The sequence below is a fragment of the Sander vitreus genome, chromosome 14, assembly GCF_031162955.1.
Source record: "Sander vitreus isolate 19-12246 chromosome 14, sanVit1, whole genome shotgun sequence".
In the NCBI taxonomy this organism is placed as follows: Eukaryota; Metazoa; Chordata; class Actinopteri; order Perciformes; family Percidae; genus Sander; species Sander vitreus.
This window is the reverse complement of record NC_135868.1, coordinates 24,773,137-24,787,268: the sequence shown is the minus strand read 5'-3', so window position 1 is coordinate 24,787,268 and position 14,132 is coordinate 24,773,137. Positions and strand designations below refer to the sequence as shown.

At 41.7% G+C, this 14,132-nt stretch overlaps 1 protein-coding gene across 2 annotated transcripts in view; it reads left to right on the top strand.

Annotated features, from left to right (window-relative positions):
• The window catches only part of trappc9 (trafficking protein particle complex subunit 9), a 283,244-nt gene that overhangs the window by 185,039 nt on the left and 84,073 nt on the right, over positions 1-14,132 (top strand). For both annotated transcript variants that reach the window (XM_078267366.1, XM_078267365.1), the window contains one exon: positions 501-591. In XM_078267366.1, the coding sequence (XP_078123492.1) occupies positions 501-591 (91 nt within the window). The remainder of the gene's footprint in view (positions 1-500; positions 592-14,132) is intronic.

The window sequence follows — 14,132 nt, the reverse complement described above, 5'->3', positions numbered from 1 at the left end:
TTCACCCTCTGAAGCGCTCCGTTTTGGCGCCTGTCTCTTTAAGCCCCCTTCCCGAAAAAGCCCAGTCTGCTCTGATTGGTCAGCATATCCGGGTCCTCTGCATCTGGGCTCTTGGAGTCTCTGCACCGTCATTGCAGCCGGGGAATGACTGTAACGGCGCTGTAGCGACACCTACTACCTATATGTAGTATAGTTGTGACATCACAGCCGCACGGAACTCCTGACGGCTCGTTTAAAAATATTTCTCTGGATTGATTTTGATACTTTCACATTTAAATTGCCCCTCAACCTGCTTTGTATTAAAAAATCTCACTTTTAACAATTTACAGTTGCAGTTTTAGCCATTTATAATCACAGTGTACAATGTGATGTACTTTTATTCAACTCCTAGTGTTGCTGCAAGTAACTATGGTATATGTGTATACAGCAAGGTTTTTCATGTTGATTAGTTGTTGATATGCACCAAGCGTCTCCATCATGTTGCCCTTAACCGTACCCACCCCTCCCTGCGGCGCCGTGGAGAGGCCAGTGTGGAGGGAGTCCTCAACCAGCTGGTCCTGGAGCACCTACAGCTCGCTCCTTTGCAGTGGGGTGAGTCATTCACACACTGTGCGTGCGTGCGTGCGTGTGTGTGTGTGTGTGTGTGTGTGTGTGTGTGTGTCTCTCTCTCCATGCTTGTGAGATTATGAGTTGTGATGCACCACATTTATGAACATAAGTTTGTGAACTCCACTAGGCGTGGGCCGGTTACCTGTTTAAGGTATACCGCGGTTTGAAAAAGTCACCGTTTCAAAACCACCAATTTTTCGTCATACTGTTTCTGCGGAATGAGCTGTTTTTTATGAGTCATCAAGGACAGAAAGTGCAGTTCAAAATAAAATACATTGTGTTCAATTTTTTTACCCAGACATTTCAAAATAATACATTTTAAAGCTGTAATTGCAATACCGTGATCTTTTTTGCTGAAGGTTATCATACCGTCAGAATCTCATACCGGCCCATGCCTAAACTCCACGTACACTTTTGCTGTACAATATTGTTTTTCTCTGCAATTTGAAGTATATGAAATGAGAGGAAAACGTTTGCTTCGTGTTGCTGTGGCTGTTTTGCTTTACAGATGCTATTTCGTCCATTTAAAACCAAATTAGATCTCCCATTATGCTTCCCGTATGTTTGTCTGCCAATCACTCTTATCTACGTGGATCAATAGCTAACTCTTTACCTGTCACTTAATGCATTAACCCTTCAGAGCTGGTCTCAAGCCATGTTTTTTATTTGCATTCTTCATGGGCTACAGGCTATTTTAGAGAAGTGTACAACAACAGCTTGGGAAATGTGTAGATCACCGGGGGGGGGGAACACAGAATTTGTAGGAGCACTCTTCGGTCGCACCATCTGTGATCATCCTCTGAAAGCGCTTTTGATTTACTGCGGGTGTTTGTTTTCTGAGATTCCCCGTCCCTCTCCCTCTCTGGGCACTGCCAGCGTTTTGATTAGTCAGCTGGGGCTGTCCTGCTTTGGCAAAGAGAATGCAGTCTGCAAAATGAAGCGACGCAGCAGATCAAGCACACAACTGTAAGAATCTATTGGGACAGAAATATGGAGGGGATGAAGGCAAATAAATTCACTGGGTTCACTGTTCTTCAGATATGTTGGCATTCGACATGTACCTCAAGCTGTTGTGAAGATGCTTGAGAAAACACCTTCAGACGGATATTCTACGTGACATGTGTAATCTCAGTGCAGACAGTCGCAGTGGTTGTCGTTTCCTCGCAGTCTTCATTTCTGTAAAGGTAGCGTTGCAGTTCCAGTTCAGGCCCTTTGCAGGCATTGCTGGTTATAAGCCAGCTAATTTGCCTCAGCCCATTAGGATGCCTTTGTCAGGGTTGCTAAGGCTATCACAGGCTCCATTACGGATATAGTTCAAGCATTTCCTCTGTGTCTAAAATCGTTAGTCCAGTGGATGCTTTTTTAATGCCGTTGGGTCTCTGTAAGCCTCACACTTAGACAGATACTGTAGATGAATATAACTTGCTTGTTAAAACATTGAATTGTACAGTAGTATTTAATTGCTCTGGTGTTTATTAAAGCTTTGTGCTTATTTATTTATTTTTCCAGTTTCTATGCTATTGATTGAGCCTCTACAATGGTACTCTTGTTTATTTCCCTTTGATAACATACTTTATGATGCCAGAAATGACGACTTTTACTCTGTAAAACTCTGTTAAACTGTTGCTCATTCAGTCAACTGTTTTTTTCCCACCTCTTGCCGCTCTGACTATGAAAAGATTTTACCTTTTTTTTTATTAGAGAGTAGAAGCGTTTCAATCCATTGCAGATCTCATGGTGATTAAATCCTCCACAATCCTAATCTAATACACTTGAATATCTCTCTGCCATTAGTTCATTTAAACTCCTCAAGGAGGTGACAGAATTATTCAATTAAACTCTTGAGTTAAAATCCTTTTTTTTTTTTTGTCTGTTACTGAGCAGACACTGCCTCATCTGTGCTGTTTCAATCTCATCAATAGAGAAACATTGCCCAGTGTCAATCTGTCTTTAATTTTAAAAACGTAGATGCTGTTACGCCTACTTCATTTGCATCCTGTGAAATATTGTAAACCTCTTTTTACCCTTCTCGAGCATAAGACTTTAAAGGCGTTGCAGTGGTTGTTATCACTCTAACACACTTCATTTCCTTGTCTATAAAAAAATGACAAACGTGGAATTCATTACAGATTATTACGCTGCTGATGTGTAATGGCAGCATGAGATTTGCGCTATTTAGAAATTGAGTACATTAAAAATACAAAACATTTTTTGAACAAATGTAAATAGGGTCAGCTGTGCACATGCACTGTGTACATGTGCTTTTCTGGAGCCGCCAGGGGAGTCATTACTCCCCCACCCATGACAGCACCATGGCAATATTTCCGTCAGGGTTTCCCCCCAGTGTATTGCAATACTGGTGAAATACTGCTAAATCCAAACCCCCCCCCCACCAGGCCTAAGCCTTTTATGTATTTTTAAGACATTTCTAAACTAGTTACAGTAGGACGGCTTGGTTGGAAACTTAGACATAGGCATATTTTCAAATCTCTAGTTAGCTTTTACACTGTCTTAAAGTGCTCATATTATGCTCATTTTCAGGTTTATAATCTTATTTAGAGGTTGTACCAGAATAGGTTTAAATGGTTTAATTTCCAAAAAACACCATATTTTTTGTCATACTGCACATTGCTGCAGCTCCTCTTTTCCCCCTGTGTGTTGAGCTCTCTGTTTTAGCTACAGAGTGAGACATCTCACTTCTCTCCCATCTTTGTTGGGAGTCGCACATGCGCAGTAGCTAGGTAAGGACTACTAGCCAGTCAGAAGCAGAGTATGAGGGCGTGCCACGCTAGCAGCTAGGCGAGCATTATAACGTGCGTTACTAAGTGACGCACGTTTGTCCCGGAAGTAAAGGCTGGACTACAATAGAGCTGTTTGGAGCAGTTTGTGAACAGTGTTTTCTGTTGGAGATGGTAAGTCCCTTTGGGGGGGACTTTGGGCTTTTTCACTTTATAAACCTATAACATGCACAAAAAACACAATAAAGGAAAGGGAAAAAGCCAAAAAGCATAATATGAGCACTTTAAAGGATAACTACTATTATTTTCCATCCTGGACCCTATGTTCCTATGTTTTTGTGTCTAAGTGACTGATGGGAACAACAATCTTTGACATTGGTCCATTATTAAGCGAGATCGCTGCAGTCGGCAGCAGCGAAACCAGCTACAATGTGAGTTAATAGGGCAATTGTCCAGCTTGTAGTTACCTTCACAAAAGTGCTCGTTTTGCCACTGACATGCTCAAATGAATATTGTCCAATGTCAAAGATTGTTGTTCCTATCAGTCACTTAGACACAAAAACATAGGAACATAGGGTCCAGGTTGAAAAAACCTTTACCCTTTAATGTATAGCCCTCTGAAGTCTGTCTCATAGCTTTTTTATTTTCTCAATTTTGTGATTCCGTCCATGATTCTGTTACCACAGAAACCTTTTGACTCTACATTAATGCTGCCATCAGTCTGTGACTGGTCCGAGCCTGGCCCTCGTCGAAAAAATATACTACTCGCACATACAATCTCGTAAAAGTTCTGCCAGTTTTTGACTGGGTTAAAAGAAAACTGTTTAAAGGCACTAAAAATATGACATCTGAGAAACTGAAGCAGACAGTTATTAAATATATTAACGCATTATTAAGGGGGTTAGGAGAGCCAACTTTCAGTCTTACATATACATTTCCTTTCCATTTCAAATGTTGACTGAGCACATATTCAAATACAGTAACAATAACATCTAAAAACAACGGAGTATTTATTTATAGACACTGTGCCTCAGCCCCGAGTTACTGTATAAGACAGACTCTGACATCATTGCTTGAGCTCAGTCAATTGTGTGGCATGAAAAACGTGATGCCTCCTTATGATTTGCTACCATAGAAACCTATGAATATTTGATCGCACAGATTCCAGTAAATGGCGAACATGGAAAGTGCCAGAATCAGTTATATGGCCTTGTGTTTGTTTACAAGCTTATTATTATTATTATTATTATTACCATTGAATGGGAAGCAATCGGAGGCCATTAGTAAATGATCTACCTCTGGGCAGAATCAGCCTCACAGTCACATCAGCAGAGCTTCAATAATGTAAGATCACATTTGATGATATTCACCAAGTAATTACAAATGAACGATGCAAGTATTTTTTTAGTATTAGTTACGCGTGAACGCGTTGATTTTGAAATCAGTACTTTTTTTTTTCAGTATTTTTCTACTGAGTTTCTGTGCTTTCCATTGTCATTTACTTTTCTGCTTCAACAAAAAAAAAGCTGTCCAGTAAACTATATGTTGAGCATAGCGTTGTTGAAAAGGGTAGCCAGTTCTACAAACAGTCTAGGGGCTCCATTTTAAGGATCTAAGCGCACGGCGTGAAGCGCGTGGCGCAGGTGCGTTTAGGGCGTTTCCAAATCCACTTTTGCTAGTTTGACGGCGGAAAAAAGGGTCCGTGCGCCGGGCGCATGGTTCAAAAGGGTTGTACTTAGTGTCTTCATTAATTCATAGGTGTGTTTTGGGCGTAACATGCAATAAACCAATCAGTGTCATCTCCCATTCCCTTTAAAAGACAGGCGCATTTGGACCTTGGCGGATTTGCACCGTAATATTTTTATTTGTAATCTTTTGCATGTTTGTGTGATGCTGCACTTCCCTGTGTGTGTGTGTGTAACAAGCATAGTGTGTGCGCGCTGTGCAAGAGCCTAGGCACATTTTACTAATTTGCTGTTGAAATAACAATGAAATGCTGCGCTATTGACTTTAGACCAGGTTTTTGTTGGTCAATGGCGCGATCACTTCCCGCTGCCTCAAGATAGCCATACGCCAAGAATGCACCTGAACACATCTCCCTGTAAGACCAGCACGCCCATGGGCGCAAGTGCATTTGCTATTTAAACGATGCGGGCGCTGGACGGGAAATTGACAACTGCGTGTGTCTTAAACTAGCAAAGACACGTGCGTTGGGCTTTGTGCTGCACTGCGCCGGGTGCAAGACAGGGCCCTAAATGTCAGCAGAGCACCCTTGGATATCTTCTCAACTATTGTTTTGTTTCAGAAGGTTGCTGGCTGATTGGTTTAATTATCTGTGACAAAATTGTATTACACTCCCAAAACCTATAAGGGGTACTTGTCATCCTTAAAATTGGAGAACTCAGAGGGAAGACGTTTGACAAGAGGCTGTGGGATGGAACACACTAAATTAGGATGTAGATATCCGCTCTTGTTTTTCACAGGAACTATTTTACCCAGCTCCTATCAAACCATTTTCTCCTCTTATCCCCTCTCTAATACAGTACACAGTAGACTCTACATTGTTTAAATACGACAGTAGGGTGACTGAATCTATTGTTACCAAAGTGAACAGGAAGGTCTATGATTAAATGCTCAATTTATGACTCCAGCAAACTGAAATGGTCAAGTCCAGAATTATTGTCTTTCATCATTCATCAGCAAAAGATCATTCAAATGTGTAATCGATCAAATATAGATACCTCTATTGTTTCCATTCATGTTTCCTAGCTTCTTCTTTGACAAATTATTACCACCAGCTGTCATTAATGGAGTATCTCAAAACAGTATGAACACACAGTGAGTATTGAAGTCTGTATCGTGGTAGCTCCATGGTACTACTAGATGTCAAAAAGCCCACAGAGTACCTTTAGTCCAATGAATATGATTTTGTTACAGTAAGAACCTTTGTTGATAATTATTACATTCGATCTACATATATGTCCCAGCATGTCATATTAGTATATCAGATATATTGGTATTGGTGATTGTTAATATCCCATTATGGGTCAAAATGAGGTTTCATAGGATTCCTTGACATACATTTTCTAAATTTAAATGGCTTTCTACACATGTATCATTTAATAAAGGTTAAAAGTATTTAACCTTTATTTAACCAAGATTTCTCTTAATGGCCCTGACACACAAACCTGATAATCGGCCGTCAGACAGTCTGGCGAGGTCAGTGACTCGAGTTCGTTCGGTATGTTCCGTGCCGTCGTCCGTTGGAGGAGCTGTCAGCCTTCATTTTGGCCGACCTGACTTGCTGGGTCGGAGGGCGGGCAGTCGGACTCAATGACCAATCTGATTGGTGGAGCGCTAACCCGGAAATGACGAGCGGGATCAGCGTGACTAGAGCCTCTCAAAATCTGACGAAAATCTTTTAAACTGACCTCTGTCGATCTGAAATGAAGACAGATTCAGCAACTGCATAGCCTATTTCTCGCTTAAAATATTTTCAGAAACACGTTTCGGTGAACTATGTGAACGAAGCTGCCGTTATGCCTGGTTGTAAAGTCCGGGAGCAGACCGACGTGACGCGTTCGTCCAATCAGCTGCCGGTTTTCATTGTTTGGGCGACAATACTGATTAGCACCGCCTGCTGTTATGGAGAAGTATTACGTCTCACTCACGTGCAGAATGTACTCTCAAGTTGGCGTCACTTCGGTGAGTTCCCGAGGCACTTTTTTGACCAACTCGGGGAGGCAGTCAGTCCAAATGCCTTTTCTGCTGACGGTCGGCCGTCGGATTGGTGTGTCAGAGCCATAAGACACACTCTTTTTGATAAGACTACTACTAGATAAGACACTTTTCAAAACATTACATTCTACTTGAAGCAGCTAACTAAAATGAAACAAGTCTCTGTCTGTCTGTCCTTCGATTTTCTCGACAACCGTTCATCCGATCAACTTCACACGTGGGCGGGTGTATTGCTGAGGGACCCAGGGAAGTGCAGTGTTGAGTGCGAGCTCTTGGGATCTACGGGACTTATTTATCAGTAGTGCTTTATGTGTTACACTGTGTAGTGTATTGAGAGGGCACCCCCCTTAACTGTTACACCGCCGAACGGCATGCTGGGTACAGCTCGCTTTCCGTTGCTTGCTACAGTACATTCAAGAACAGATGAAGAAAGAGAGACCAGAGATGTTACACTGTAGCAAACTCAAAAATATAAGGCATTAGCGATGCAACTTTGGAAATGAACACTTTTGTTCCCAGAAATAGCCTGGTCCCAGAGAGCCAGCTGTTAGTAAATGGCGCGTATGCTCTAACTAGCATTGCTTGGGGACACAAGTATATCATAGCAGATGTATTACACAGGACCCAAGGAAGCCCAGTGTCGAGTTTGCGGTGCGGTTTTCGAGAAATGCCACAGGTCAAGCAATCGGCCCGTTTGATACAGGCACGTATTGAACGGGCTCTGTGGTTTGATCATAGACTAGACCGATGGAAGAAGCGTTCAGGTTCTTTCAGGTTTATTGTTCTGTCAACCATACTAGCTAACTACAGCTAGAATTGGCTGGTAACTTAAGGGAAAGTTTGCCAATTTTCTGTACTGCCGTGAATGCAGATCAGTGGCGTCAGTACCCGGTGGTCCACGTTAACTTTCCGTCTAGCATTTGCAATTGCAACCATTAACAACACTGGCTTGTCCGCGTCGTCCTCCCCAGCCTCACCCTCTCGTCCAAAAACCGTCGCATCCGGTTTAAAAAATTGCCAAACTTGAGGCTTCAAAACGGTAGTCCACAAACCAATATGTGACGTCACTGCTGCCTCATCCACTATTTTTTACAGTCTGTGGTGTTGAATGTGGTGTGAAGGCAGTGTTTTCAAATGCAGTTTGTCTCGTCGATTATCATAAATCCAGTGTGTGGTGACTCTCCACTGAAACATTTTTATTTGCACTTTCATACGTCCATATCAGTGTAACCCAGTAGCGGTTCTAATGCCACAACAGGTGGTATCATTTGTTTTTTTTGCAGCCTGGCATAATGTAAATAGCCCAATTGATTATAGCTCCTCCGCTGTCAATTTGATTAAAGGCAAAGTGGTGCACCTCGTGATAGGAGTCGCTGTGTCAACCTAATGGAGTGTTGCTAAATAAACAGCCACCTGGCCAATCAGACGGAGCTCTCTGAGGGGTTGACACCATCAAAGCAGGTTATGATGCTGTGCTAAAGGAGATCACAAGGTCTGTATCAAACAGGAAGTGCCCTGACATTGTTAAGATAAGGGTGACATTTTTAATGATCCATACTTAAATCCACACTATAATATATAATAACAAATGAAGTTCAAGTTAAGGTAACATGCCAGCAGTAAGATATATTAAGACAAATTAAAATAGACCTAAGAAAATCTACGTAAAAAATGTGTCAGAATGTCAGAAATATGTGCAATTTTTAAATAACTGTTGTTGTAATGTTAATGATGACTATTTTAAAATAAAATTAGGTGATCAATACAAAGCACAATCAAGTAGCCAAATATAAGCACCCGTAGCCAGGCTTTGATTTTCAGTATTGCCTGCCTGTTGAGAGCCGTAACCAAGCAGTGAGATGGAAAACAGCAAGCCTGAAAGCGGACTTTGCACCCATTCCCCACCCTCCCCCTCTGCCACCGGCAACCCATCTCGATGGAATACAAATTCACCCATGAATGGAAAGACAAATGTTTAGCCTGGGAGAGAGATGGAAAGAGAAGGGTGGGGGCCTTGCTGTAAAAGGCAGAGAGATAATTTAATAAGACAGCGCTTCTGAACTGGCCCACACCAGCGTAGTTTTTCCCTCCAACCTCACACACACACACACACACACACACACACACACAGATGGACATTTGGAGCAGTCACAGGCGGTGGCTTTTCAACACACACGGGGGACGCCTCATGGAATAATATGCCTTTAAGCTTTTGTCAGGTGGCCAATCGCCGTGAGTGCTGCAAGTTTGACAAATGGTGCTGCCAAGCGGCCCACACGCACCTAACACTGAGGTCCTGTTGTGGTGATGATGATTAGAACCGCTGACCTGAGAGAGGATGGGAAAGAATGCATGCATGCATGGCTGAAATGGAAGAGAAGTGTCCTGACTGCCACCGTGACTGGTAATATGTCACATTTGCAGTATGAGCATACATCAACTCCAGGTTCTGCTGCGGTCATCTGCACAGCAGTGATGGGGCATGTGGGAGATGGTGGTATGGTGACATCAGTCCGGCCTGCCACCAAGCTCTGAGGAAGGCCAACTCAATCCACTGTTCTACTGTGCACACCCATGTTTTATTTTAGATATGCTTAGACAGTACTATATTTGGAGCCCTGTGATAGACTGGCGACCTGTGCATGGTGTACCCGGTTATACCCCACCTTTTGCCCAGTGTCAGATGGGGTAAGCTCTAGCGCCCCCAAGACCCTGTAATGGATAAGAGAGTTTAGATAATTGGTGGGTGGGTGAAATGTGGCGCAAATGTTTATGCTTCGCTTATAATGTGCATTTAGTTACAAATGTTCTAGCCCTAGCAAAAGGTACAGATACAGGTAGCTAAATAATAGATGGTGTTCTAAAACAATTTGAATAATTTGCTGTTTGCGTTGAAAGTCAGTGTTATGTGATTAGAAAGTAATTTAAAGGTCCTATGACATGCTGCTTTTTGGATGCTTTTATATAGGCCTTAGTGGTCCCCTAATACTGTATCTGAAGTCTCTTTTATATAGGCCTTAGTGGTCCCTTAATACTGTATCTGAAGTCTCTTTTATATAGGCCTTAGTGGTCCCCTAATACTGTATCTGAAGTCTCTTTTATATAGGCCTTAGTGGTCCCCTAATACTGTATCTGAAGTCTCTTTTATATAGACCTTAGTGGTCCCCTAATACTGTATCTGAAGTCTCTTTTATATAGACCTTAGTGGTCCCCTAATACTGTATCTGAAGTCTCTTTTTATATAGGCCTTAGTGGTCCCCTAATACTGTATCTGAAGTCTCTTTTATATAGGCCTTAGTGGTCCCCTAATACTGTATCTTTCGTCTTTCATTTTCTCAAAGGCAGAGCAGGATACCCAGGGCTCGGTTTACACCTATCACCATTCCTAGCCACTGGGGGACCATAGGCAGGCTGGGGGAACTCACATTAATGTTAAAAAAACTCATAAATTGAAATGTTCATGCCATGGGACCTTTAAAAGTGATTCATTATCGATTCATGCAAAACCATGTTGAGCTTGATTTTGATTTAGCCCAGAGATACAGCTCTGTCATTAATGGGGAAACTTTTTTTTTTTTTTTACTCTGCTCATCAGTAGTTTTGTCAGTTTGTTTAACTTGCTAGTAATTAAAAAAACAAAAAACAAATAGTGTTAACCTCTAAAATGTGACAGGCCATAGCTATGTTTGTGACTCAGATTGCTGAAAGTGTAGCCCAGTATCCTGAGAATCAAGTCGATATTGAACGTTTCATTAACTCACCGTCCAACGTTGCCAGTGTGCCAATGCTGAAAGTAGTGTGTCCTTTATGTAGTGAGTGGGGAAAGTAAAGTTTTTTTTTTGGTGTGGTGGAATAAGGCATGCAGCGACTTTCATGTAAAAGACTGGAGTTTGCTTCTTTTAACGTGATTTAAAAAAAAAAAGAAAAAAAAAAAAAATCACACCTAAAGGGCTTGTTTGTTGCCCTAGTACACAAACAAAGACATTACCACCCCACACCCTACTTCACCACCCACCTATTGAAGTGCAGATTTGCTTAAATTTGTGGCAGGGGTGCTGCCCATTTAGATGACTGATAGGCGCTGGGAGGAGCAACGGGTAGGCAGAAGCTGATATATCTGCTTGTTTTCTAGCTCTGTTGCCCAGGCTCTGTCAGTCAGCCAAGCTAAAGGTACCCTGTTAAAGGCAGTAGAAACCCGGAGAGAGATGAGAGGACGGACAACATGTACCTCACTCTGTCTCCTAGGCCAGTGCGTGTGATTTACAGAGGCAGTGCTGACTCAGACTGGCTAAGATCTGTGTGTGTGTGTGTGTGTGTGTGTGTGTGTGTGTGTGTGTGTGTGTGGACAGAGACGAAGATACTCAAACGGTTGATAAGTGCGTAATGATGAGATGAGGTAGCAGAAGCCCTCACAGTCTTCGAATAATTCTTCTGCTCATGTAGTTTAAGCAGATGGACTGCTGTGAATTGTCTATTGTTTTTCAACCAGCTAATTAACCCATCATGAATGTGAGTAATGATTTCTACACATTGTGCCATGCAGGATTATCACAACACAGTACTTTTGTTTTGTACCACATTAGGAGAGCAGACATGAAAGGATCATTTGTTCTACAGTGGCTGGAATCACCAGTCTTGTGCTATCACCCTGGTAGCTTTAATGTGGAAATGAGAGCACGGAATACAGTGCCCCACTCTATGATTGCGTCTAGCCTTTTTTTTTAAATTTTTTTTTATTCCTCCCCGGCCCTGTGTGGATCTAGAGTAAGGACATTTAGCAGGCTCGGAGCGTCTGTTTATGGGGCATTTATCATGGCTACAGAACAATCCGCGCCGTCAGTGCGTCAGTTTGGGTGAGCTGTGGAAATAAATCAACACTCCTCCGGCCTGCCACAGCTAGCCCACCACACGCTCGCTCGTTCATTTAGACTGGTTGGATGGGAAAAAGAAGAATAGAAAGGGAAACTCTAAGTAAAGAGAGGTAGATGCAGTTACAGAAAATGCACGGATTTAAATTGTGGAGATTAGATTGTGGAGAGTTGATCAGACTCTGTTTTTGTGTACCAATGATAAATGGGCTATGAAAGCATTTAGCCTGGTTATGTATGCTATAAATGACTATGTATTAATATACTTCATATAACTTATCTCTTTTAACTTGTCTCCTTTTTTTTTTTTTCCAGTGTGGTGTAAGCATTCGTTTAGTTATGTTTTTTTAGGTTGTTTTTTTTCCCTCCCCCACCATTTTCCAAATGTATTTTCAGCTTAAACCTGTTTCTCCCTCTCTGCTTTCTATCAAATAAAACCACCTCCTTCATTGATTTCTTTAGAGGAAACAAGAGTATCCCCAGCGGCTGCTTTTTCATCCCTGAAAGACAGATTACCTGACATTTCTAAATGCAACTGGGTCCAGCCTCTGGTTTCATTGTAAGAATGTCTGGAGCGCCTTGCCACACTGTTTTAAGTGCTACTAAAAGAGGGAATATTGTGACACAGCTGTTTCACCTGCTGGAGTACAGGGAAATGAGCACTGCCTTGTTATTAGATGTGGCTCTGCACCATCAATCCTCAACAGTGTAAAACACGAACAGATCAGCAGTGAATGTGTTCTTGAGGTGTTTTCACAACAGTGGTAGCCTTTTATGATTTGGATTTGATTGCTAATAAATCCCAGTTGCATTACGTATAAAAGATACATGTGGGAAGGGCTTGTTTAGATTGCTAGATCAATCATTGCATAATCAAGAGATTCTGAAAAATGTTTTGCCCTTTCACCTATGCGTGGCTTCATCTTTTTTTTCTTTTTGCTCAAAACTCAAACCGACTTGTTTTACATCTCTAGTGAGGCTGTATTTGGACATAGCAGTGCATTGAGCATGCTCACAATGAAAATATTAGCTTGCTAATGTTTAGGACGTTGTATTCAGCAACTTAGTTTAGTAAAAACGATTAACTAGTGACTTTACGTTAACCGTAACATATTTTGAAGACACTTGCTATTTGTGGGAGAAAGTGTAAGCATACTATACATGTAACATATAGTCGCCTTGTGTTTAGGGTGGCAGCAGGCCAGTTTTCCATGCATAGACACAGCCTAATTTACACTGGCTGTTCGATTAGCAAAAGTCCTTTCTTCTATAGACCTTCTCAACCCAGACCGGTTGCTAGTCTTCTCATTCGGCAGCTGAATACAACTTCTTTCCCGTATATCAAGGACTCCTGCCTGGGCATTATTGGCAGATTGTGCTTATTTATCACCCTCAAACTAGTGTTCAAAGATTGAGGTCTTTGGTAGAACATTGCAATACTTCATTCATTCCCAAACAAAAAAAACAAGGAAATCTTGTGTTCGTGGCCTTTGCTATTAGTTGATACTGGCTAATTGGCAAGTTCTAGCCATCTCAGTCATGAAATGTACCCTGTTTAAATAGCTTATATGAACTAACATTACTACAGAAAAGGGCTTAACAAAGCTAACTGTGGTGAAGTACATCATCACCAAAGAAAAACCCCTCTAATTTTGTGAAATCATGACATACCTCTTCAGCCAGTACTTCTAAAGCTAGCAGTCCCACACACATTTGAATTGTGAAACAATATGACATGAAAAAAACATAACAATCCTCCAATAAACTTCCGTGAAACCTTATGGCAGCGTGAGCCGTGATTTACAGTGAAAGCTCTCAGCTGTAAAAGTAACTGTTTACTGTATTTCAAATAGTAATTTTAGCAAGGCCCTACTTCAGTGATTATTATATCTAATTAATGATATCTAAAGGACTGCCATTATGGTGAATAAGACAATTTATGTCAAACTTTAATGGACCAAGGCTGCTTTTTGGTAATGATTTTATTTTTTAGAAAAAGCAGTGCACAAGAGCGGCTTCGATATATCATCTCAATCTCAATCCTTTCAGCAGTAAACAAACAGGAACACACTTGATCTTTGGCCTGGTCCTTGGTGACTCGCTTATCCCATTGAACCCAGGATTTGCCTCTTCGGGGTGGGAGCCAGTCCACAAACATTTGCTTGCCTAGACATCTGCA